This window comes from Calonectris borealis, chromosome 2 (assembly GCF_964195595.1).
Source record: "Calonectris borealis chromosome 2, bCalBor7.hap1.2, whole genome shotgun sequence".
In the NCBI taxonomy this organism is placed as follows: Eukaryota; Metazoa; Chordata; class Aves; order Procellariiformes; family Procellariidae; genus Calonectris; species Calonectris borealis.
In genome coordinates, this window is record NC_134313.1 from 130,908,134 (window position 1) to 130,934,891 (window position 26,758).

Sequence of the window (26,758 nt, forward strand, 5' to 3'; positions counted from 1 at the left end):
TGACATGTCTTCTGAGGAAGATCACCGGAGTATGCAAAAGCATTGATTTAAGTGAGAATGTACTCAAGAAGTAAGTAAAGGAAAAACATACAGAAAAGATTAGAACCACGGTTATACCAACGCTTGAAAGAAATGGTAAAGGCACCAATGCTTGCAACGTTGGATTTTCATGTTAGATTAAATGTTCAGTCCACTTAGTCACTATTCCTTTACTTTTCTAAAATTGCGTCATAGAAGAATACAGCATCTTCCAGGGAAAGCTGATAACGATCAGTTAGACCAATGTTTCTTGGGCCGTCAGCATTTTAGTGCTGGTTTTCTTTTTAACAGTCTTTAACTTTTGACTTATGCGTTGTTCACGTTTTGGAGTTTACTCCATTTCATTGTACAGAAAGGATGTTGTCTCTTAAGTTATATGCTGTAAGGAGCATTAAAAGGGATATTTTGGAAATGTTATATCAAAATGATTAAACTCAAGCTGTGGACTGTAAAAATTATAGCTTTATAGGCCACATGCCTGCCTACCCTTCAATCACTGTCAAAGTGATAATTTCTACAATAATATGTTTCTTTTATTGTTGGATTCTAAACACCAAGTGCTGTTTAAACATTAAACTGAATTGTTTATGTTAGTGCTTCACTCAGTGTGTCATACATCAGGCCACTATAATCTCCCATGGAATGTAAAAATTCTGTCATGAATCATGGCTTGTATATCGGAAATTACTGTAATTTTGATTGGAAATTACAGGGCTCTTGAAATGTTTCTAATTATGATAGAATGTTACAGCAGCTTCCAACCTGTGTGCTCCTCAGATGTCTTTATTTACATGTCAAGACTCGGGGTTAGAGAACTGTCCGTTTTCTACACCTTCCTCTTTCCATTGCAGTTCTCTGCAAAACTAAGGTATGAAGCCAATCTATCGGTCCATGTAATTTTGATCTGATCTGATTTGTGTGATAGTGTGTTTATTTAAGTGTGTAGTCTTAAAATTTCTAGGCGGGACAGCTCTTCCCGCCTGACTTTAAAAGGGACGGGTAATCAAAGTGAAGCACAAAAGCTTCCAGAGGATGCGGTGCAGTTTTTTTAGAGTATTGGTATAAAATCTAGATTCTTGTACAAACTTTGCTACCAAGCATAGAAAACAAACATCACCAAACACATAGTTCTTTTCCCTTTTATTATGGAGATTATGCCTGTATTCTCAGAGGTTATTTTTCTCCCGGATTTAAGTAATGTAATGTTAATTTAGGTATTAAGCAAGTTTTCAGTACCATTTGTAGTAGAAATCTGCTTCACAGAAGTAACCTCTTAGGTAAACTGAATATGTTGGGTCTTGTCTAACCAACTGACTACTAGTCAGCCAGTCAATAAGTTTTAAATATGTAGCAAAGCCATGTATATTAAAGGAGATATCTGTCATGTAAAGATTCTGCATTGGAGCTTGTCAGCGGTACAGACAATTCTTTCTTGGACCAAAGAGGTCTTTCTTGCACAAAAAAAGGGGCTTGTTCAGACATATTCTTTAAGAGAACCTCTCTTGAGAGAGATCCGTTGGTTTTTTTTCATTTGGGGATATTTGTTTCCTGCTCAGAACTGGAAATCCTGGGATAATCACTTCCAGTTATAGTGAAAAGTCTGGAGGACACATATTAGAAAATGATGCATTGGTTAGCAGTTTTGTTTTTAAACACCACAAAAATTGAACGTTGCTGCTCTTATCTTATTTTGGATATAAAAACTTGATTAACTGCTGAGTGTAGTCTGGAGTTACGGTACAAACCAGGATGTGACCTAAAGCAGCTCTGCCAGTGGACAAAGATAGTTGTTTGCTGGAGGGCCTTTCTATTTATTTTTTTTTTAAGGAACTGATTTGGGTCAACATTAGATTGGGCGTCGAAGCAGCCAGCAGCTGCAAGGTGGCTGGGCTTGCCTGAGCCAGGAGACTGCAGACAATGTTCTGCTGACTAGAGCACTTTGCACAGAAGAGCTATTAAATGATGCGCTACAGAAGTTTCCATTTAGGTAGCACCGAGGTAAAAAACGAGCATCTTCCCTTGCGCTGCGTTGGTGCCTTTGGCAAGAGTTACCTGACTGACGGAGGACCTGATGCATATGGGCCTGATGCTCAACAAACCAGCTGGCTACAGGGGCTCGGTGCAGCAGAGGTCATAGCGCAGGGCAAGGAAGGGGTGACGGGAGCAGGAAGAGATTGCAGTGATATTAGTGGGACCCTGCTCTGGCTTAGGTGAGTGATGATTTGCGTACTTGCAGTTTCACGTTGCACTTTGCCTTGTGGCTTGTTGGCTTTCCCGAAGAAAAGGGACTGTCCGGCACATGGGTTTGAACGAGTTTGGGGACTTAGCTAGAAGATTCCTTCAAATGTTGAGTTCTTTTCCCATACAGGAATGTATGCATTCTGTATAATTTTAAAATTTCTATGTTCTTAAGGATCAATATATTATCTGCAGAATAAATTCAAATTCTCTTAAATTCAAAATATATACATTAAAAGTTACTATGGTTATACTGAGGAGCTGAAGAAGATATTGTAATTCAAATTGCTTGAATACATCATATCTTTGGGGAGTTTTAGAACTGTAATTGGCAAAACACCTAACGTCAGTATTTAAAATCTTACATTTTTATTGCAAGTTGTCTGCCTAGTAGGTCTACGTATTTTTTTGTTAGGTTATGTTGAAAAGAGAGCTTTAGAAAAATACATGCAAACGGAAGACAGAAAGGTTTACCAAGTGCTTTGTGTCTGCTCCCAGATTGTTATTTTTTAGTGGTAGAACGGCAAATACTAATAGTAGTTGTTTACTAAAATTTTATCAGCACACCTGAGTAAGTCAAAATGAAAAGAATCCACACATATAAATTTGTGTGGTATGCGTTACTTTTACAGTTTGATCATATTGGGTTTTTATTAGATTTATAACCTGACAGTCTGATTCAAGTAATTATGAAAGCACATTCTTAATTTCGTTATTTCAAACAAAAAAAAGTTGATTTCTGTGATGATCATTAAGGCATCATGGTTCAGTAACCGTGCATTGGTTACAATGTTTTCATGTGGGAGCCAGGGATGAGTTTTTTTCTTGATGGTGACAGATGCTGAAATCTAATTTTATTCCATAAAAACAAACAAACAAGCAACCAAAAAAACCCCAAACCTAAGAGCCCTGAGAGATAAGGCAAGTGGAGACTTGCAGTGCTCCTGTATGTGTGCTGTATTTTGAGAAGTTACATTTATGTTAATGGCTTATCCTGAAAAGCTGCAGCCTGCACATGCTAGTATGAAGTAGGGAAGAAAGCAAAACTTTGCTGAAGATCAGCTTCACGTGATTACGTGAAAGCTAAAGCTTTCTTAAATTTAGGAAATTACAGTTTGCAAAAACTGAAGTAACACCAACTTCCGTACCTCTGAGAGTCCTATGTGCTACAGTGTAAGGCTGCTAGCCTGCATTATTATACCTAAATAAGTTTACTCTATAGTAGAATAAATAAGTAAAATCGATACTTTTCTGCAGCGTCAATCCTGCCGATTGCTGTGTATGGCCAGGTAGATGCCAAATGCTCTCCCTTCTCACCGAACCAAAATGCCTGTATGTTGAAGGCGAGACACTTGGCTCTCTCAGAATCATGCTCCGATTTAGATTTTGGTATAAAATTAATGGAGTACTACCCATGCCTCCAGAAACCTCATCTCATTACTTCTGAGCTGCTGCACCTGAGCTGTTGCACCGTGTTGCCCAATTTCTTGTCCTACTGTCCCCATCTTTCACTTTGGTTAGGCAGTTAGCCCCTTGGAAATGAGTCGTTTGGCATGCAAAGCACGGAGGTAAAATCAGTGGTTCAGACCATGCTAGAGACTCCATCCTAAGCCATCACACAAGTATTTTATGCAGTGGCATTTTATTAGAAGTGTTCAACTTTTTGCCTTAGTACGCACCTGAAGCATCCTCCTCCGAAATGCTGCGTGGGGAGGTGCACCAGGTAGGCGGTAGGCAGAGCATCTAACACTCGTGAGTAGATGGGAAGGAGTTAAATGGGAAGGGAATGCTAAACATTGGCACTAAAATTGCTTTTGGCATGCAAATACCATGCTTTTCCTGACATAAATATTTTCAGAATAGGCCATTAGAGTTCAGGTATATAAAACCCTGCTTTTACTGGAAATTTTAATGTTGTAGTAAACCCAGAGATTTATAGTGAAAAATTGATGTCTGTTATCTCACTTTTATCTTTTTAACCAGCAGTTTTATAAATGCTATATCTTTGATCTGGCTTTTTCCATCTAGAGACTAAGCTATATACTCTAATAGGAAAGTCATTTTTAAACAGCTTCCCACACTGAACAAGCACGGTATTGTGGATCTGGCACGAAGATGTAACATGCTATTACCGCAGATATAGAATGATCTATTCAACTATTTTCCAGCAGGGGGGAAAGAAACCTTTTTATCACCAAGAGTCTTGAAATTTATTTCCAAAGCTGTTTCCTCGGGGCGCTGCACCTTGGGCTGCCCCGGTGGGGTCCAGCCTGGGGGGCAGGAGGGGGCTCGGTCCTTCGCCCGTCACCCTGCTTCTCCGTCAAGTCGTCTCCCGCCTTTGTCTCCCTCAGAGCAGCTGAGTCACTTCCTGGGTTTAAATCTTGGCTTAAAAACCTTCTTCTCCCCTCTCGGCGTACAATGGATTCTCTGTGGAGCGGGCAGGGATACTGCACGGGGAGACGCGAGGTGGAAACAAAACGTGCTCTGAGGTCTGCTGTTGTTTCACGGGTCCACCTGGAAATAAACCCCTTGCCCTCGTGGGAAGGTGAGATACAGTAGTTAGAAAACATTAGCTGCAGAGGTACACCACACAACAGCCTCTATTTTTTTTTTTTTTTTTTTTTTTTTTTATTTTCCTCCCCCCTCCGCTACCCGGGGGTGATTGCTCTGGCAGTTGAAGAGGTGCCACGAGCAGCAGGAGTCGGGACGGGATCGGGTGTCAGCAGGGATGGGAGAGGAAGAGTGTGAATTGAGAAAGCAAGACGGGCTTCTGCGCGCGATCAAGAATTGCCCCATAAAGCGGCATGTCATTCAGTGAAACTGTGAAACTTGGCAGATAGAGCTGATTTCTTTCTTTCACAAAATATCGGGTTGCAGAGTCATAGTGTGTTCTGTCTCGCCCGGGTCGGAGGGAAAGAGATTTTCGGGCTTCTATTGCGGGAGCAAAATGAATGCTTAGAGCGCTTCAAGTCCTTCCTCTGCCCCATGTCTTCATTTCTTTTACAACATCTCATCGCAAAAATAAAGGTTAAAGCCTCAGGAAATTTCTTTAGGAGTTTTTTTTTTTAATTCTTTCTCAGGAAGTGGGTAGAAAAATTGAGTTCAGTTAACTCACTTATCGCTTCATCTGGGTAGACCTGGAGAAGGGCCGGCATTGATCCTGGCCAGATCCCGCATTATTGGCATGACCTTGGTGCAGTGGGTTGACTTCAGCGAGTCTTGGGTTCCCCCTAGTAAAAAGTAGATAGCAACGTCTTGAATCGACAAAGATGCAGTGAAGAGAAACTGCCTTAAAATCTCCGAGGTGGTTCATATCAGTGTGCAATTGCCCACGGAAATCTGTATAGAGGGAAAAAAGGCATTAAAGCCTGAAATAGTTCAAGCCAAAGAAAAAGGTACAGAATGGAAAATACTTAACTGGTAAGAGGATTATATTGACCTCTTCAAACAGCTCCTTGGGGCCAGGCAGCCCTTTCGACACGTAAGGCAGAGGCTGGATTTGTTGACGCACCGATGAAAAAGTGTGCTTCCCGAGCGTGCGTTACACGTGGGGTCAAATCGGCTCCGGCTGGAGGTTCCCAGGCAGGCGGGTGGCAGCAGGAGCTGTTCAAACGCCGCTTCCGATCCGCGTGGAGGCCGTTGAAAGAACTGGTAGCAGCTTCAGGAAATGCTGTGTATTTGAGCCCTAAGGAGAGCTTCCCTGGAGGGATGCGGTGCACACCTGCCCTGCGTTCGTTCGGGAGTTAATGCTTAACGCCTTCACGGCCTCAGCCTGCAGCGCATCCCTGGGAGGCGGTGGGGCTGGGACCGCTGAGCGCCTGGCAGGATGCGGCCCCGCAGGTGGCCAGAAACAGCAAAGGGTGGCTCTTGGTTAGATGGTTTTTGTCTGGTGGAAGGAGCACGAATGTGTGGGAGAAGCTAGGAGAAGTACAAGTTTAAGTCATTAAATGTACAAATGAAAAAAGAGAGCCAAGTAGAGAAAGCGCTTTACAAAATACAAAATTCTGTTAAAGCAGCAAGACGGCACAACATAAGGAATGTTTGGTACATGTTATTGAAACTGAAAAATCAGAGTATGGAATGAATTATAATTTAACATAATCCATAATTTTACAGTTTTCATTTTGAATTATTTATCTTATATGGTTTGATTAAAGATAAAACTGGCTGACAAGATCTTGAACATCTCTGCATGTCTTAATGACAAATGAAAAAAGTCCTCATTATAACTTCACCATTTTAAAATTTTTGTTTGTATTTTTTCTATATAGCTCCCTTTCATTTTTAAAGCATATTTCAGATACGCATTGTGTACACGCGATTCCATAACCCATCAGGCTTCAGTGTTGCCTCAGTACCTCTGATTCAGTAAATCAGATCATAGGCAGCATGCTGTCATATAATAAGGTGTCTGATCCTTATTACCAGTTTGTTGATGCACAGACTCCTTCAAATTGACCATTGCAACACATGGTTTCCCCTGAAACTAGCTGTGATAATTAGCGTGGCTCTAATGAGACAGAATGTCACTGATCTTGTGCTGAACTGTCGAGTATCGACGCTACGGATGGGAACTGTCAAAGCTTGCCATCTGTGACAGAGCTTGGCATATTCCATTTGCAAGGTAGAGCATGCTCAATAGACTGTTTTTAAACAAATGGTCCATTTCTTGATTAGGGCTCTGTGTTCTGTTACCGTGGAAGACTTTATATCACAGTTAAACTTTTTTCTTTTTTTTCCTTGTTTTTGCTGGGGTAAGCTTGTTAGGAAATGAAAACATTACTAATTCTCAAACCGGTGCCTTCGATCTTCTGTTAGCTTTTTGGGGAGAGGTGGGGGGTTGCTGATCACGTATTTTTTATTCTTCCTTCCCCCAGTTATCTTAATGTAGTTCTTCTAAGGCTAGCACTTCCACGAGGCTTTTATCTGATTTTTTTTAAGCAGCGAGGGATAGGGACGGCGTAGTTTTGAAGGATAGAGGAACAAAAATTAAAAAGTCTCAGATGACGCGCGGCGGGAGCACGTGCGCCTGGGATGAAAGATTGAATCGGTCAGGAGAGTCGGGCGTCCAGGCTCCCGAGACCAGCCCTGCAAAATGCCGTGCAAAAAGTCCAGCGCTGCTTATCATTCCAAAATATGCTTTGTTGCTTTTTATTTCCTCCTTCTCTGGCAGACCACACAGGGCTTGTTCTGAAGAACATTTTCACTAATCTGATCAGGCAGCCAAATACGCCGGGAAAACTGCTTTAATGATCCCACTAATTACCTCAAGTCAATATGAACTGTATTATTAGACTGAGGGAAAATATTCCATTAGGTCTCCCCCTTGGGAGTTTCTCCGCTTTGTGATGTCACCGAAGCCTTCGCCCTCTCGCTTGTAATTAATTTTATTTACACACGCAGGCACGCACAAGGTCACACCTGCACAACCGGAGCTGGCCAGGGAGCTAGTGGCACTCAGGCTTAATCAGATCTGTCATAATTACCATTCTGCATGTTTCTGACACACGCTGTGAAATATTTCAATTTAACTGCCGCTACCAGCACAACCAGATGTAGTGTGAGTGTGGCTGCATTGGAAATATTATTCCTCAGGATAAACTCTCTCCTCCTCCTTTTTCCTCCCACCCCCTCTCCCTTTTACAGCTAATGTGGCACAGAAGCTGATGTATCCTGTAAATCTTGAATGCAGCGCTAGATTGATAACAGCAGATTAGACAGTTTAACCACAAACAGCTTGTTCATTTTTCACAAATGAAAACCACATGTGGTGTAACTAAAATTTCAGGCTCCTTTTTTTTTTTTTTCCCCTCCTCTTTGGTTGTTGTTTCCTTTTGTGTGTGCATGTGTGCGCGCGCGTGTGTTAAGGTCTGCCTTTCACTGTAAAGGAGTGAAATAAAAGAGTAAACATACAGGGGGAAAGAGACACTGCCGTCTTTGGAGATTATTTCTCCGTGACCTTTATTAAAAACCTTCCTTGCTTTGGCAAAGAAATTGGATATCGCACGGGGGTTTTGTCTCTCACTCTGAGACTTTCTAATCTCTGGGTTTTATGCCCACTTATTAAAGAAGTCATCCCACTGTGCTGTTTTTCAAAATAACATGCCAGCAAACACCTCGCTTTAAGAAGAGATTCTAGCCAAAAATGTAGTCTTCGCTGCTACCAGAATTTAGCAGAAATAAAATTTTCTGCCAAAGTTTTTCACCACGAATTTTGTCTCTTTGCTAACCCTTCCCTTTACCTCTTCCTTTGGTGGAGGTAAAAAAGAATCCTCAAAGTGTCTAGAATTTTGGCAAATGGAAAACTGATTATTTTTTTTTTATGAAAACATTCCAGTATTTCTTATGAAAACAGATTATGGATAGTTTTTAGGAAACTAAATGTTGTCTGTAAATTGTTTTGCTTTTTTTATAAACCCATTTTTTCAGTTAAATTGTTCAGCTTGCCCTAATTAAATAGCCTTCAATACTTAGTAAAGGTTTTTTTTGAAACCGTCTACACTTTAGTAGATCACTGTTGGCTACTTTTTCTACGCAGAGAAAAAAATAATGCAATTTTGATAGAAAGTTTTAATTATAAAGTTCTATAACAATTCTTACAGCAGGGAAAAAAATGTAGGTGTGCAGAACACAACTGAGCAGATTCCCCCAAAGCTGTTGCAGGTATTGTCAGGCGAGAGGAGTGGTGGAGTGCATCTGATAGAAATGCATCAAATCTAATCTGTAATAAGGCTTCCAGGGGAGGTTTAAAAAAAAGTAGCTTTAGGAAGAGATTGTTTTATCCATTGCCAGTGATTTGTGATGCAGTGGCAATATTGAAAGTGCAGGAGACAGGGAACTAAGACTCAAAGTCAGTCAGAAGAAGGTGAGCAGAATGGTTTTTGAAAGCCACTGAAGGCACAGTTTGTAGCAGAAAATTTGGCTACATAGATGGCCCCCCGGACTGCTGCAGAGAGTGTTAAAGACCCATGCTTGTACCACTTGACCAGCAGTTACTGACTGCATTACTAGTCCCCCAGAGCCGAGCTGGAGTAGGTCAGCGTAGGTGTGCCATCACCGACCCTGGCTGCACGGCAGTGCCACCTCTGCTACTGACTCCCCCGGGGTGCGTGCAGACCCCGGACAAAGGGGAAATCTTGTCCTGGAGGTGCAGCCGAAGACCTCGAGCTGCTGTGGCTGCAGATGTCTCACAAATGAGTCTGGAGTAAGGCGAAGAGGAGGGCAGGAAGGGCTCGCATTGGAAGAGATGATGCTGAAATGAACCGTCAGGATTCTTGCAAGGGTCAGGAAATCCAGCTCTTGTTTCTTCACAAAACTATTGGAAAAACGTCATGCAGTCGGGAAGCACTGGATTGCCAAAAGAAAAAAAGCGCGGCACCCTCTCCCACCCCCTTTGAGCCTTTTATTTTTAGTTTTCCTTTCTGAGGTAGAGGTGTTTCGGTTCTACACTCCAGATAGGTGAATCAGCTCTTCCCCAGGCAGCACCAGCTCCCTGCCTGACAAGAGGTGCTGTTTCTGGCAGGATGGATTTTCTTAACCTCTCTTCCCGCTTTCTGTATCCTCACCTTCTGTTTTGTTTTCCTCTCACCACCTTCACTAATTCCTCTCATTATAGCTCTCCTCTCAGCCCTTCTTTGACTTTTTCCCACCCCATTCCTCACCACGTACGCCCTCACCATCCACTCTAGCTCCATCTGCCCCTTTCTCCTGTCCTACTGCTGTCCCCTGCGTGCCGGAGCTGTGTCTGGGACACCCCACCCCAGGTGCATCCCCCCGCACCCAGACACTTTGCACAAGCACCGGCTTGTGCATGGGGCGCAGCCTGGGCACCCCATGCCCTTGGGCTTTGCTGGGTGGTGGGGAGCCGAGGGCTGGTCACCAGCACTGCCGGCTTCGTGGGTGAAACATCGTTCCTTTTCCCATGTGGCAACATGGAAATATCCGGGAAAAGAGCCGCGTTCTTGATTTCTCAGGTTTCTTGTGCCTGCTGTGGGCAGATCAGTGATTCGGGAGGCTTTTCAAGATTCAGCGTATCGGTGTTTTAACATGAAGAAACTATAGCACTTTAAAAAAAAAAAAAAAGGGGGGAAAGTCTGAGCGAGCTGTACGAGAGTTAATGACGTACGGAAATGAAAACAAAGCTGTAGTGCCAGAGCCGAGAGGGAGGCTGAGGAGGTAGCGAGCAGCCCGTGGTTCCCGGCAATGGGGGAAGCAGGGTACCAAGTAAACAGCGCAGAAAACAAAAGCGAGCTCAACCCGTAACTAAACAGGAAACGACAGGGTAAAATTCCTCCTGAAAAAACGAGAGCTGCTAAACACGTTACTGCAAAGAATAAAGGCGTCTTATGCAAACAAAAATATACAGTAACGGTCCGAGAAGCGGTTTGTTAAAGGAGCAACCGATTGCAATTCAGGTGAAGGGTTGTTGGGCAAAGGAAGGAGTCAGTAATAATAGATAAGTGTTTTCTCCCTGAATGTTAAACTGAATAATTCAAAACATACAATACCCAAAAGAATGTTACAGGATTTCTAGGTGCAAAGGAGTCAAAGTTTTGTTCCAGATAGTTTTTAATTTCACTATTCCTAATAATTTCCTTTTTTTTTATTTTCTTTAAATTTAACCTCTCAGTCAAACTTCAGATTTTTAGTTATGAATTACCCCAAACTGTTGGCATATAATGAATAGACTAGTGCAAGCACACAGCTAGCTAAGGGGGGAAAAATTCCAATTTGCAAATATTTATGTCATTCTAAATCTGCCAAATTTTGTCTGAATCCACATTGTTATTCAGCGGTCATCTCGGTTTTATTCCTGTGCAGTGTCATGTTCCCTTACTTCAGGATGGCATTTGAGAAGCAAATGAAAATAGTTTTCAGGATCTTTGTGAAGTAAAGATGCTTGGACTGAGTGTTCCTTAGCAGAATTCCCTGAAGTTTTGGACCTCAGCTGAGCAAATGTGCACACCTATCATTTACATCTGTGGGTTTACTTAGGTGACTAGGTATTTTGCTGAGCCTGGTGCTTATCATCTCTGTGTATATGTATATATGTATATGTGACATATGTGTATATGTAACACGCAAGAGAAAGCTCTACAGATATAGGAACTTTCCACTGTTTATATAAAACCAGTTATTTTTTAAAAAAGCTGTGAAGGGCTTAAATGAAATTCTTTTCATTTTTGCTTTGGGGCGGCCAGTTTGCTTCACCTCTAAGAAATCATTTGCTACTCTTATTGAATATGAGGTGAGAGCCTAACTAAAGGGATTGATCCTTTTCACCTGGGGAAAGGGGGTGGGACGGAGGCATCAGGGCAGGAAGAAGAGCGCCTGCTCCATGCAGCGCCTGATTTAAGGGCAGAAGCTGCTGCTGAAGCTGCTGCCTGGAAATACGGCTGGAGCTCAGCTTCGCTGGCACTTTTCTTGGCTGGTGAGGAAAAGTCTAAAGCTAAGCACTGCTCTCTCTAGGAGCTTTTCCCTTGTGGCTGTTCTTGTCGCCAACCTGATGGCAAACTACCTGAAAACACTCCTGTGTTGGTTCTCACCCTCGGCCCAGGAGAGAGAAATACCATCTCTCCAGCTGCCCTTTTGATCCAGCTTTCCTATTCTTTTAAGTCTATGCCCCAAGCAACCATGCTACAAGTAAGGGTATTTTAGCTTTCTAAGGGCTTCACTGCCTTTATTTTCCCATAACTGAGATATACACTTCTGGCTGCTCCCTTCTCCTTTGCTGGGAGGTTTGTGTCTTTCACAATTTTAAAGATTTTTTTTTAAACTGCATTGAGGTATTGGATGTTATTCATTTTCTGACTGTTTCTGTGGTTAACAAAATCTGGAGGAAAGTTAGGGAAAAGTTTCTTTTCAATTTCCTTAAGACTCTCCTCACCCCTGGCATTATCAGAGCATTAAGCGTTCTTCACTACGAAACTGAGAGCGACAGAAGCCAGCTAAACTGCAAGAGACAAATTAAAAGACATTTTCTCAGAATATTTAAATGTCTAATTCAAATCTATAGAAAAACATTTAGTCAGGCCCGTAAAAATGTGAAGGGATGTCTGAGAACGGATTTGAGCTGTGTATGTTTTGGAATGATGTCCCTTGTTGGAACATCTTGTCAGCTGAACTGAATTTACAATGAAGTCCAAATATCAATGAGCCTGTGATTCCTCAGTGTGTGGTAGATCTTCCCCTGATCCAAAATGAATTCTGGAAAGAAAAAGCATATGACAAGAAGCTACAGATTTAAATTACTCCCTCTGGGAAATTATAATATTTTTAAAAAAATTAAATCTAACAACATGATATACACACATATAAGTAGTTACGGAAGTGACACTTTGGCCCTATGGCCTTTTTACTGGAGGTCTTTCCCCCAAAGCAAATGTTAAATCTCTGTAAGCAACGTAAAAATAAACATTTGCTGTTCACTTGTAAATTGATAGTAGTAAAAAAAATTTTTAAAACTGCCGGGCTTTTTCTATTAAAGACTCTTCTCTAACTAAACTGCAGATATAGCTGCCATACAAAAATTGATTGTATGTTTAAGAATAAATAAATATGAGCTATTAAGGGTCGTGGTTGGATTTAGGGTTGTATTTACTTTCAAGGGAAGCATCGGTATTGCAGTGAAATGAGTACTTCTCTCTACTTAAATAAAAGATAAAGGGCCATATATTACCAGTCACCCTCTGTGAAACCCACTGACCCATTTTATATGCCTGTACTATAAAAAGTAATGTACCAGATGAAGACTGACTTATTTAATAATTAGCAGTTGTTTTTTCTTGTTTAGATTTTTTTTATTAAGTCCTTTTTTGTCACATATATCTCACGGTTACAATGCCAATTGAATTGTGTGTGAGGAAGGATCTGGAGTAGAGGAAGGCAGAATAAAGCTTCGCCCACTGTTTTTTTGCATCTATTACTTTTTTCCCTTCTTTTTATATATGAATGTAGTTGCATTTTATGTAAGATTTTCAAAGGCATGCACATTATGTTTTTGATTAGGGCTTGTGCCTATCTATCATTGCTAGGCAATTGAAGGCAATTCTGTAGAAAAGATACTTTTGAACACGGGAAAGGAAAGGTGGAGGAGGCTGAGAGCAGAGAAACCAAGCTTGGGAGAAGCCCTTCATTTAGATTATTCAATTCCCTCTGTACTCAACTAAAAAATAACGATACTCATGTTTTCAGTCAGTTTTAGCGTTACGGGTTACGTTTTTTCTTTCCATGAGCTGGTGGTACGTCTCAAGTGCTCATACACAGGGAACGTACCTACCAGTTCTGCTACAGCCTCAGACCTTAATCCGACAAGTTTTCGGTAGCGCTGGCTCTTAGCCCCTCACCGTGGTTCGGGGTAGAAGGCGAGGTCTAATACGACAGACGAGACTGTGGGAGCAGGGCCACAGCTCTCCAGGTCATTTTGTTTCTGTACTTGTTTGCTGCGTGTCATTGAATTTTGGAAGTTGCTTTAGCAAGTTTCCTTTTCCTATTTATTTGTTTGGATATTTACAAGAATAGAAATATGTATTTAATTTTTAAGTGCTGCAGCTAGAGAGGAGAGAAGGCAGAGAGAAGAAGAGATGTTAGGAATCCTTTTCCCCTAAAATATCACCAAAAAATTGCAGTGCAATAGTATCAGTACCAGGGCTAGCTGTTTGGTCATTTCTCTTTCACAGCCCAGAGAAGAGGTGGAGGTAACATCCAGACAGATGGTGCAGCTGAATAATAGGTTGGATAAGAAATTTAAGGAAATGGCATAATCTGTTTCAGTATTCTTCAAAGGAAGTTTTTCCTGCTAGTGAAGTTTACCTTTCTTCTGAAAAGCCCTGTGAGGTTGTGGGGTTTTCAGTTTGTTTGTTTTGCTAAATCTCCTCTATTATGATGGCAGATACAGATTTACTTAAAATTCACATCTGGCTTCCCCTTTCAATGTTCTAGTAATGAAAGCCAGTAAAATAGATAAACCAGAAATATCTGGAGATAAAGGACAGCTTCAGGTTTCAAACTTTCTCTGATTTAGGGGAATGCTCAAAGGCAAAGTCTGAAACTTAAGGCTGATTAATGTAAATAAAATACTAAGGCAACCATCTTTCTGGGGACATTTATTATCACTTTAGGCCACGACCCAAGAAGAGGCATTTGTATTTTGGTATCTCTACGCATCTTCTGGAACAGGCTGAAAACCAGCTTTTTCTTCTTGAATTGAAGATACACAGTTTTGTGAGCAAAATAGGGAAATCCCGAAGTATTGAACACTCACAGCAGTTTTTAAAATTACTCGAAAGTATGTGCCTCACAAGTCAGTTCTTAAAATATAAGCTAAATTGAAAAGATTTTCACGAACAAATGTGTTGTTTGGTATCAAAAACTACTAAGTCTGGTAGATTATCAGTTTTCCTAAGATTTTATAAAAATATCCAGTGGTCCTTCTTTTAATAGACTTCCGTTCTTCTGTGAAACATTTAGGTCTACTCAGCTTTGCATAGGAGGTAACTAGGACAATTTATGCATTTTAGGAAAGATAAACTTGCAGTCAAAATAAACTTTCCTGCAGTCAGGAAATTCCAGAAGAACATTTAAGGCTAAAAAGGACTGCTCTCATTATCTAGGCTTGTTCCCATGTCTGGACCCACAGGTATTTCACCCAGAAAGAAGTCAAATTTAACTAATCTCAGCCTGAAAATTAGTTTTGAATTAAATGCTCCGTTCTTACCTCGTGGTGGGTGTTCCCTACTGTATTTTTCCAGATAATACAAATGTAACGCAAACGACATTTCCCAGGTAAATTAAAGCAGCATCCATTGTTACTTATTTGTCGTGTTTGTTTGTGCTGAAGTGACATTTGTTTATTTTGCTTCTCGATGCCATATGCATGAGCTTACTGATTCAGGACACTCTGAATTTTCGATCCTGTTGAACACTGTGAGAAATCTCAGCTGAAGGGTTTAATGTGTTTTCCAGTCAATGTGTAGGGGAAATTTGGCCTTATCAATTTAAATGCTGGAGATCCTTTCATTGCATTATGGAAGAATCTTCTCTAAGCAGAGATTATTCTTAAGAACTTCATAACATTTAAAGGTTAATATGTTAGGTAAAGAACAATATCTTAAGACAAACATTTTTATTACAGGACATGAAGGGATAGTTCTGATTAAATTACACGATTATTTGAATGGGAAAGAAGACAAAGTGCATCATTTCTTGCCCTCAACTTTAATGCCTTTAATCAAATAATGACCTTCTGGAAATAGTTAATTTTAAGCATTTGGAAAGATCAATACCACTTTGCCACCAAAAAATGGCCCAGATGATGAAATTTGATGTATTTAAAGTACCATTTCACCCTTTTAACCTAGTAAATAATTTAAAATGCTTTCAGTACTCCTTTGCTACCATTATGTATCTCGTTCAAAGTATTATGACTTTTCCAAAAGCAACCTTTCTGTACAATGAGCAGCTTACAAGTTTAATACTAAAGACTAAGACTATATGCATATACCGTAGTGGTGATGTCACCCTTTTTTCTTCTCTTTTATACGTGGATTCTGTTTTGAAAAGAAATGGAAATATCTATGATGAACACAACCATTTGGAACAAAAATGAGATTTGTAAAGCAAGTTGGATGGCTTTTGAAGGGGAAAAAGTCAATATTTAAAGTTTAGTTCATTAGTTCTTTTCCTTTGTTTTATCTATATGCTTTTGTGTTAAAGGTGAAGGATTTGGGTTGCTCAGACAATTAAGAGCCCATTTTACCATGTGTAATTTCATATCTGTGTTCTATAAACTCGAGTGCCTTCAGCATTGTAAATAAAAAAAAATGCCCTCTATTAGCATGTTTGTGGGCAGATTAAAAACAGTCTTCATTAGCATAAGTAACACTTACAGATTCTTTTAAAAGTAGAAAATTATTTGCTGAATGATAAATTGCTAGCTTTATAGTTAGTTGCTGAAAATGTGCTCATTCAAAATGCCTACTTTAGTTTAGTCTACAATACTCATTTTTTTGAGTTAGAAGTACTGTTTAATGGATTATGTACTTAGTCTTTGTTCACAGTAGATGCTGAAATGCAATTCACACTTTCTGCTAAAATGTTTGTATCAAATATCTCCCTATTTAGACTGATTTCTTTTAACACCATATATTTTTATTATACTATATGCCCCAGAGAATGAGACAAAATAATCTTAGATATACTATACCAAAGAAAAACTGTTCATATCTTAGCATTGATACTCTAAAATGTTTTGCCCTCTTAGATTCACATTACAGCTCTTTTAAAAAATGTTGGAGTCTTTGTTAGTTATTCTATAAGAAATATTCATCATTTGGCAAATTATTATCACTATAAGAAATTCACCAAACAAAAGAGTTCAATTTCTCCACCTTGAAGCCCTTTTTTCCCAGACTAGGTGTGTTTATCGCTGGTTTGGAAAGCCTTGCCCAGAAAACATCTTTCAAGATTGTAATGCTACCCTCTTTGATCTAGTTAGGATTGGTATTTACACCTTAAGTGCAGATTTCAATTATCTTTTTTTTATTCTTTTAATAAGAAAGATACCAGAATGGAAGAACAGTTTGTTAGAAACTCAACGTGAAAGAGCAGAAGATTTTATTTAAACACAGCAGAGATCAGACTGAATAAAATAGCATTTGGATACATAGATAAAATGCATAGATGCTTTCTTTAAAATAAGCATGCTCATGGGTCTTGCAGAGTCTAATGTTTGGCAGTTATCCTCTTTGCGCTTTTCCTGCAATAGTTTGGCAGTTCAGCTTTCACAGGTTTTTTTCCTCTAATGTCTTATGCTTCTTTACCAAATCCCTATCAGACAACCAAACAGAAGACTCTTATTTATTTTAAATATCTTAGGTTTAGCATCTTTTTTTTTTCCACCATTTTCTTGCTTACTGTAGCAAGACCTTTGCAGATGGTACTTGGTTACTTGAAAGTGCATAACAGTATTTTCTTTGTAGCAGATGGATTTAAGACTTTTAGTTCCCAATAAATGTAGGTTTACAATACATAACTTTACAGGATTTGTGTTGTATATAACAGGTTTGAACATATTATCTCAGAATTCATCTGCATGGCATTTTCAGCTTATCCAGGGCCCATGCCAGTATTTTAAGTAATAGGGAGAGCATAGTGATTGATAGCAGCTAAAGGCGTGATTTTGAATAGAAACAAAGGTTTTAGAACAGAAGGTGTCAAATTAAACTTTGTCAGTTTGAAAAGTAGTAACATCCTGAAAGTTCTCCAAACATATTTACATGCGGCTAATGTTTATATTTTGCTTTGTACTCTCTTTATATTCAGTGTAATGTTGCCTGGCAAATTTACTCTGTTTTAAAATCAAGGTTGTTCCCAATGTCATTGCAGAGTTTTGGGGGGTTTGCCTTGCTGCATAGATATATTGGCTTAATTATTTTAAGGCTGTTTTTTTAACGATGTACTATATATGCTTATATATGTATAAACCAGTTGTGATCTAATCAGAGTTATAACTATTTCCTTATTATTTTGTGGTCGTTTCCTCTTCCTGTAAGACTATAAAGACATGAAAAAACAGTGGTCCAAGCCCTCCTTCAGAATAAATTGTTTGAACTAGACAGAAATTGCTCTGGACTTAAATGAGTGTAAGAGGAGAAAAATCAGCCTTGTTAGGTTCACTTGTAAATTCAACTGCATCAGCTACAGCTGTTCATACTTCTTTAGAACAAATGGAAACAAAACTTACAAATTTTATGTAACATAAAATTCACCATTAGAAAAGTCTGTATGATTACTTTTCCTAAAATTTACAAAAACATTTCATACATTCTCATCTAGTTGACTTCTATGAGTGACCTTTATGTCAGATACAGAATTCTGAACCTGAAACTAAATGAAATATGGTTTTGTTTGTTTGCTTTGAACCAAAAGAAAGCATATTGGTATAAAGTTTGTAATCTCCTAACAAAGTAAACCCCTATAGCCTCTGTAACTGCCCATTCACTCTCTCTCCTGAGAATATTTCTGAGATCAACTTTCATAAATATTTCCAGAAATAAACCATCAAAACCAAAAAATTGTTTCTATCCTTGTAATTTTAGAAGAATTCAGTTGTTTTTTGCCACGTTGCCCATCATATGTTTCATTAGAGTATGTCTACTTCTTTAAAAACGTGAAGAACCCAGTGGAAAAGAGACATTTTGGTATAATAGCTGTCTATTCTGTGTACTGTGTCAGAAGCATCTGATTTCAGTATCTCAAAATCACTGCTTCCCTGAAAGGCTAGCAGAGACATGCTGCAGGTTACAATTCATCAAATCGTTTTTAGATAAGGAATTAAAAGTATTATTTCAGTGCAAAAGTTGATAGAAAAATACTGGAAATATAATGTTAATCATCAGTAATTAATACAAATAAGGTCTGCTCTAGTAAATATAGAAACAGAAAAAACAGTAAGGGGAGAAAGAATTTCATAGTTAACAAAAACTGTTGTGGTGAAATATGTTTAATCAGCATAAAATGTGATTGTTTAGGAATTATTTTTACTACTGGACTTTTAAAAAGAGTTTCTACAGTCTTTTCTCCAAAAAAATGTGTGATTCACATGGTCACCAGACAAAATATGTGCAGCTTCTAAATGCGTGGTGCAATTTCTTTTCACTCTGTCTATACTCTGTATACCTTAGAGACCTATCATGGCAGGGGACAGGTGGTCTTGTCTTGTCTTTGCTTTCACCGAACTGCCGTGATAGTCAGCTCTGCTCTCTGCTTCACCACCATTAGAAAGAGGAGTAACAGTTTCAGCGTGAAGCAGTGCAGACTCCAGACAACCAAAGGACAATTTTCGTGCTTCGGGGCAGGCTGTTTTGTTTGGTTTTTTTAATTAAAAATTTTATAAGTGCATTTCAGTTAAAAAGTCCAGATTTGTTTCTCTTCATCTTCTTCTCCCCTCCATCCCCAACAAACTACCTATGTTTTCTGACTGCATGTCTCTTAACTTGCTGCAGAAAACTCATACTGCTATTAAGCATAATCCAGCACGTATCCCTGTGGAAGCAAGGTGGGCAGAGAACCACGAGCAACGAGTTGATTTTGTTAGGGGCAGGGAGAGTTCGTACATTAACCTGCTAACGCATCCCAGGGCACCTTACGATGGGGAAGGGAGGATTCACAGACCCTTGCTACTGTTTTAAAAACATGCCATACAATTCCAGCTGGGACAGGCTGTACGTTATGTGCTCTGTATGAAGGCATTTGGCCCAGCTTGCTAAGCCCTGGGGCAATACTCGGCATCCACCCTTAGTGCGTGGTCAAGGAATGGGGTGCGCTCCATCCCCGGGGTGCAAGGGGCCCCTTCTGCTGCCGCCACTCTCCTCCCTCTCCCCTCCCTCCCTAGCACACCTAGTGAGCACTCGGCGGATTTTGGCCCCATTTAAATTTTTGCTTTCTCAGCTTTGCTACCACCATCTCTCTAACATTTGTCATTTTGATTATTTCTATTTCTCGGGGGCATTTTCTCCTGGGTCATTTGTTCAGTTTTCCACTTATATCCAAGAGAATATACTTCAAATTTTTATACACACCTCACTAAATATTTTCGTATACAATATGAATGCATTAAGATTATTTGTTTACTTTCACCTCTTCCTATTGTAGCGATATTTTTACACTGCATTTATTAACTGCTAGCAAAAGATATGAATGTCTTCAAGAAAATACATATCTATATTGTGTCTATGTATCTATTGTATCTAGTAGTAAACTAGTCTGGGTAAACCATTTTTCAACTACCAGTACATATAAAAAGGATCTAAAAGCTTCTGTACATTTATATTATTTGTTGATTCAATAAAATGTCACATTATCTTTCCTACAGCATTAAGAAATAAAATTGCATGGACCTAGTTTTGAAAACAGATCCTTGAAGCTAAAAGAAAGGAAGTATGCATGTTTTATACATGTAATATTTTGTTTCTAAATTTTAATATACCAAAAAATTGCTGCTGATGCACACTGTGCTAGCTAGAGTGTTTGCACTCTTCTTTTAAAACTACAGTGCACAATTAAGAAAAAAAAAATCCTCAATTAGATTTTAAGAAGACATAAGAAAACAATTGTTAAATTTTCAAGATGAACTTGTTTGTCTCTTTCAGAAGCAAATTAGCAACCGCTGCAGTTCTTGCAGGGGATTCTGTAGCCGACTTCATAGCATGTATCCCAAAACCACGTCTGAATTAAAGTAGGTACACTCTCAGGCAACTTGCTGTCCTGTGATCTGGAAATGGTATAAAGGGTATATCAAAAGTTTGAGCGTACCTTGTCCCCCTGCCCCAAGCCCTAATAATGTACATAAAACTGAGAGGCTGTTTTTTCTGGGTCGGTGAGAAAAATCCTGAAACAGATAATGATCTATCACTTGAAATAAGTTCACCTGCAGAGGCACCTCTACTCGTAGCAGATAGGAAGAAGATATTACTTGCCTGCGTCCAGTCAAAGGATTCCTGTCTTTCGAAAGGACATTAGGGAGCTCCTCTACGGCTATGATTTACATTAGGCAGCCCTACGGTCAAGGCAGATATTTGAAGTACTTCTTTGTTTTCAGTAGTAGCACCAGGATTTTAAAAATTGCTCAGCAGACAATCTACCAGCTCCTGAAACACGGTGTTGATGCTCTTGGATGGGTGTAGCCTTGCATACAATAAAACAGGCAGCAGAGAGAATATGCTGGCATCAGTGAAACCCCTGTCCTGCGGAAGGGAGCGTGTAAGGGATTCTGCCTTCATCAACTGGTTTGTTTCTAAGCAAACAACCGACAGCGCTGTGGTGCGGGACCAAAGGGAAGGTGCTTTCCAAAACGCTGGCGGTTGGCGAGGGTCTGTGAAATAGCGCGGCAGCCTCTCGGTGTATCGGTGTTTGCTTTAAGCCCAGCCTTTACAGTGAAAGCCCTTTCTTACCGGGGCAGAGCGTGAGAGAATGCAGCGCTGCTAAAGTACACGTTTCGCCTTCGTTTTGCCCCTCGTGAAGTGAGGGAAAAAACTAATGTTTTGCTGGTGTTATCTTCAAGGGGTGGCTCTGTGAGCTGTTACGTTGGAAAGAAGATCCCTCACCAGAGAACAGGACCCTCTGGGAGAATCTCTCCATGATCCGAAGGTTCCTCAGTCTTCCTCAGCCTGAACGCGATGCCATTTATGAACAAGAAAGCAATGCAGTTCATCACCATGGTGACAGGCCTTCCCACATTATCCATGTGCCAGCAGAACAGATTCAGGTTAGTTTACCTTGGCCAATCCCACAGAGCGCTAAGTAAATAAAGCTTTAAACGGAGCAAAGGAAATTAGTGTTTCTTTCCTCCCGGCCAGGCTAAATGCAGGTCTCCCGGTACGAGATAAGAGCGCGCTGCCGTCCGCCACCAGAGTTCAAAGGAGAGCGTGCGACCACCCACGGGTTTTTGTTTCGGTTCGGTGGTTTTTCGCAAACGTGCGTGGACGCGGTGGCGCAGGGGCACCTGCGTGGGCAGGGCGAGCCTCCGTGCTGGCTGTCCCTGGCTAGACAGGCGTCAGGACCGAACGGCGGGGGCGTTTGGCACCGGTTGTCAAACGCCGTACCAGCAACGCGGGAGGACCTTGTTGCGCTCCTGTTCAAAAGCTAAGCTCGAACCCTCAGCAGCGGCGGCTCGCCCCGGGTAGGAGTGAAGGGAAGGGGATTCCTCATCCCACTTTAACCCCAGTCGAGGCTGGGGCGAGTCAATATTTGTTTGTTTTTCCTTCAGAGCCCCTCTCCCACCACCCTTGGGAAAGGAGAGCATAGAGGCGCTTTCTTACCAGGCCTGCTGACCGCTGGACCTTGGCTGGGTGCTGCTCCGCAGGTGAGCTGGCACAAGGGCACCGTGTCAGGGAGAGAGAGGAGGGGATGCAGGACCCACGCCACGGGGCTTGGAAACAGCCGCCCTCTGCTCCGGGGCAGCCCCGGCCGTGCCCCCTCTCCCGGGGTCTGCACCCACCCTTTGCTCGCACGGGCACCGTGAACCGGGAGCGTGGCTGGCTGTTTTGCTAAATATTGTAGCCCAGGTCGGCAGCGCGGACTGCTGTCTCTCTGAGCTGGGGACTCTTTAATCCCTTCTCACAAAAGACCTGAGGTCAGCCGTTTAACTGCTCCCTCTTAAAGGGCAGATATTACCCCGGGCTTTCCCAGCCTCAGCTGAGACCCAGTGTATCATTTGTATTACCTATACTGAAAAATATTTGGGAAGCTAGAGAGGATAGACAACACGGATGTATATTAAAGATAAAGCAAACTGAATAAGACAATCCCTTAGGATATCAAGTACTAAAATAATTGTGAAAGCCTGGAAACTTGCTGTGTGATTTAGCAAAAAGAGAGAGAAAGATCTATATTAAGTAATAAAACAGCACTTGTTTGAAAATGTACATTGTTTTTAATAAAATCGCTTCTTAAGGGGATAAAAGGAGAAGCTTATGCACAGTGTAAGCATTCAACCACTATGCCACTTACTTAGATTTTCTTGCCTTGTTGATAGAAGTTGTGCGTTTGATCTTGCAAATATTATTCACATAAGCAGTTGCGTTGTAATCTCTTAATATGACTTGTAAGAGTAAGGATTGGGAGATTGGGCCTGAGTTTTGTCTCTGCTCTTCTACATGGTAATTGTTGTAGATGCATAGATATGTAGCTAAGTCACAAGTTTTCAAACTGTATATACAAAGCCTCCAGTCTCGTAAGAATTTCATGTGCTGGGAGTAGTCTTGGATCTCTTTGGGATTGAAGCCTTGAATGGGACTGCTCACAGACCATAAAACATGAAAGGATGTGAATAGGGATGAGGCAAGAGCCCTAATTCCGCTAGCATTTGTGGCAGATCTTACAATAAGAAGATCACTTAAAGCAGTGGCTTCTAAACTGGGTGTTGAGACCTATGCGAAGTCTCCACAACCACGAGTGGCACTGCGAAATGGACAGAATTATAATTCCTCCAATATTTATACTATTTGTACAGTATTTTGTGCTTCTTAGGGTCTGCAAGTGAGCTGCAACTGGAAGCTTGGGCACTGCTACCGACACACGAAAAATTGTTGAGGGGAGACTCGCAAAGGGAGATGAAATGTAGTGATAGCAACTGCTTGTTTTGCTGCTGTTGTTTTTTAATAATAACTGGTGGTTTGTACCATATGACAAGAAATTTGCTGATCCAAAATATCTTACTAACCAATGCTTCCTGTGCTGTGAAGCAAAAGAATTGTCAACAAAAACAGTAGCTGATAAATTTACTTTTGATTTTAAACATGATCTTATAATGTACTGTACTCCAGTGGTGGATGAGAAAAACATTTCTGTCCCTGGGGCTCAGTGCCTCACCTTTTAAGAATGTTTCTGAATCCATGCTTGCAAAACTTCGTTTTAAGCTCTTGTTAATTATTTACATCATGATTTGCTTTATCTTATTCTTCTGATGTGCATACTGGCTCATTTTTATTGCCTGAGTTTTTGGAATGCAGCATGTTCCCTTCTAATAATAATAGTGCAACTTATTTAGAGCTTTGCATCTTAGTGCTTTATAAATATTAACTAAATAATCCCCGGCACAAACACAGAAGCAGGTAAATATGTTTTTTCCCTGTTTATACATTGGGATACTTGAGCACAGGCAAGAGAGGTCAGAACCAGAAGGGGAAATACAGATTTCCTACCTCCAGATCTCTTTGTCCTTGCCGAGGCTGGGTTTGACAGCGTGACGTTAGGCGCTTCCAGCTAACGCATTCTGTCGTAACGTTTGCAAGTTTGATGAGACTTCAGTGCATGCTAAGGTCAGATCAGTAGCGGGGTATTTCCGCACTTAGATAAAATGCTCTCCTCCTCCCTGATCCCCCCAGTCCCTTAGTCTAGCTATTGCTAGAGATTTGCAGCCCTTGTTTTTGGGCAGCAGCTGCTGCTGCTGGCAGAGCTCCTATGCGTTTGCCCTCATCTGGCACTTTTCTCACTTTGCCCTTGCTACAGTTCTGGCTAAGCTGGTCAAGTTAATCCTATACTGTGTCACCTACTTAGCATTTTGTCTTGTCTGCACTTGACTCACGGAGCATGTTCATTAAAATTTGTCAGCTAAACCGATGTCTCGTCATCGGCGCTTTCAGTCAGACAAAGCCAGTGTTTTCCTTCCACCTCTCTGTCCATATCCCACTGTCCCTTTATCCCTCGCCTCTGCTCACATACATATGGACACATGCAAGATATGCAGAGAGTTACTAACTCGTATTTTAATTCTGGTTCAGCAATAATGGGCCTTTTTTTTTCTTGTTTCTTTTTTTTTTTTCCTTTTTGTCGTTTAAACTTACTAAGCCTTTGTTTATAGCTTTGCAATTCCCCCCCCCCCCCGGATTTTCTTGGTAACACAAAATATGAGAAAGAATACACATACAAAAAAATTGCTGTGCTTTGTCTTGCAGCAGCAGCAGCAACAGCAGCAACAGCAACAACAACAGCAGCAACAGCAACCAGGTCCCAGACTACCCCCAAGGCAACCGACAGTAGCATCACCAGCTGAATCTGAGGATGAAAATCGTCAGAAACCCCGACCGCGAACAAAGATTTCTGTTGAAGCCCTAGGGATCCTACAGAGTTTCATACAAGACGTAGGCCTGTATCCAGATGAAGAAGCAATCCAGACTCTCTCCGCTCAGCTTGACCTGCCCAAGTACACCATTATCAAGTTCTTTCAGAACCAGCGATATTATCTCAAGCACCATGGGAAGCTGAAGGACAATTCTGGTTTGGAGGTGGATGTTGCAGAGTACAAAGAGGAAGAGTTGCTCAAGGATTTAGAAGACAGCGTCCAAGACAAAAATGCAAACACACTTTTTTCAGTTAAACTAGAAGAAGAGTTATCGGTAGAAGGGAACACAGAGATTAATGCTGAATTGAAAGACTGATCTAAAAGTATTATTTTCTTTCAACAGTGCCACTGGTATTTACTAATGAAATGAAAATTCCATCTTGCGTTCTGTCAAAAACCTTTATTATTCATTGTTTGGCCAATGAATCTTCCAAAACTTGCACAAAAGTTGAAAAAAGGATAATGCAGACTGCACTAGATGTTTTACTCTGTTTTACAAACTGCTTCGCAGCAACAGATGAAGCGTTGAGGATTGTTTGATATTAATTTGTGTTCACTGGATACACTGTGAGTGTACCCAATAAGCATGATACCAGTGATTTTGATTCTGGAGCCTTCAGACAAGCATTACAACTTTTGTGATTTACTGTTTTTTGTTTCTGTTTTGTTCTTGTTTTTTAATTATTACTGTAGCACTCCACACTTGATCTTTGGAAACTCACATTTATTTAAAAAAATAAAATAAAAAAGAGTTTGTTACTCTTGTTCTATTGTATGTTACAAAAGAACTATAGACTGTGGAATGCAGTTTAAAGATAACATATGCCAACAAATGCCTTGTATTATATGGCACTGCCGTAATTCAGATTTGTTTTCTTTTGGAAATAAAGGTCACTGTATTTTTTTTTTCCATTCTCATTGTTACATGGTTTTAAAGAAAATGAAAAAGAAAATGTGAAACACAATTTAGTCCTCATTATTTATTTGTAGATCCTGCAGCATCATGTTGTAATTAATTTTTTTGGAAGTTTCCGTTAAATGTAATATTGCTTCTCTTGTTATCATACTGAATTTTTTTTCTATTTATAAATGTATTTTGATGGGCAGTAAAACAAAGTGTCTTAAAAGTTTTAAATAGAGAAAATGTGCTTTACACAGTTGCCTATAAAAAGTGCTCTATGTTATCCAAGCAATTCATACTATAAGCTTCACTCTTATTGTTGTATGCAATTTTTACTATCATGCAAATAAGCTTAGGTAAATAAAACTAATAGATCACCTTAGAAACTTATGCAATTAATGTGAAAATAATTGATGTTTGCAATGTGTCTTCCTTTGGTTTACAATCAATTTTAAAGCTACAGCTGTATAAATTTTCTGTATAAAGGTGTATTTCTTTTTTATGAGTTTATTGCTATGAAAACACCAGTTATTTTGTTACAGCTGGCTGTTTTTATAAGTGTATCACAATTTTCTTTATGCAGAAATGTTCTGACTAGGAGTGGTTATTGACTGTAACTACACAATTAAAATTGTTTGTATGGTATGGTATGGCAGGGTTTGTCTGCGTATGTGTATATCTGGGAGGAATAACTTGTTCTTAGTGCACATTGTACCTTCTTGCCACCACTTTGAAGATGACATTTCAATTGTTCTCCTTTAAAATCACAGGCAGATTTTTTTAATGACCTTCTTAAAATTCGAATTTAGATAACATACTTCAAAAAGAAACACAGTTTGGTTATGAAAATCATAACCTGTCTTTTCTTGGTTTAAAAACTTGCCTGCCCAACAGAGATAGGAGGATATTATTGAGTCAAAAGGCTATCAGGCATAAACATATTTACAGTTCCTGGCAGT

The 26,758-nt window shown here is 40.2% G+C and overlaps 1 protein-coding gene across 6 annotated transcripts in view; it reads left to right on the forward strand.

The window, feature by feature from the left end:
- The window catches only part of SATB1 (SATB homeobox 1), a 93,673-nt gene extending 67,231 nt beyond the window's left edge, over positions 1 to 26,442 (forward strand). For 3 of the 6 annotated variants that reach the window (XM_075143440.1, XM_075143439.1, XM_075143438.1), the window contains 3 exons: positions 21,338 to 21,541; positions 22,043 to 22,138; positions 24,732 to 26,442. In XM_075143440.1, the coding sequence (XP_074999541.1) occupies positions 21,338 to 21,541; positions 22,043 to 22,138; positions 24,732 to 25,214 (783 nt within the window). In that variant the 3' untranslated portion in view covers positions 25,215 to 26,442. The remainder of the gene's footprint in view (positions 1 to 21,337; positions 21,542 to 22,042; positions 22,139 to 24,731) is intronic. The other 3 variants (XM_075143442.1, XM_075143443.1, XM_075143444.1) reach the window with 3 other exon arrangements.
- The last annotated feature ends 316 nt before the right edge of the window (positions 26,443 to 26,758 follow it).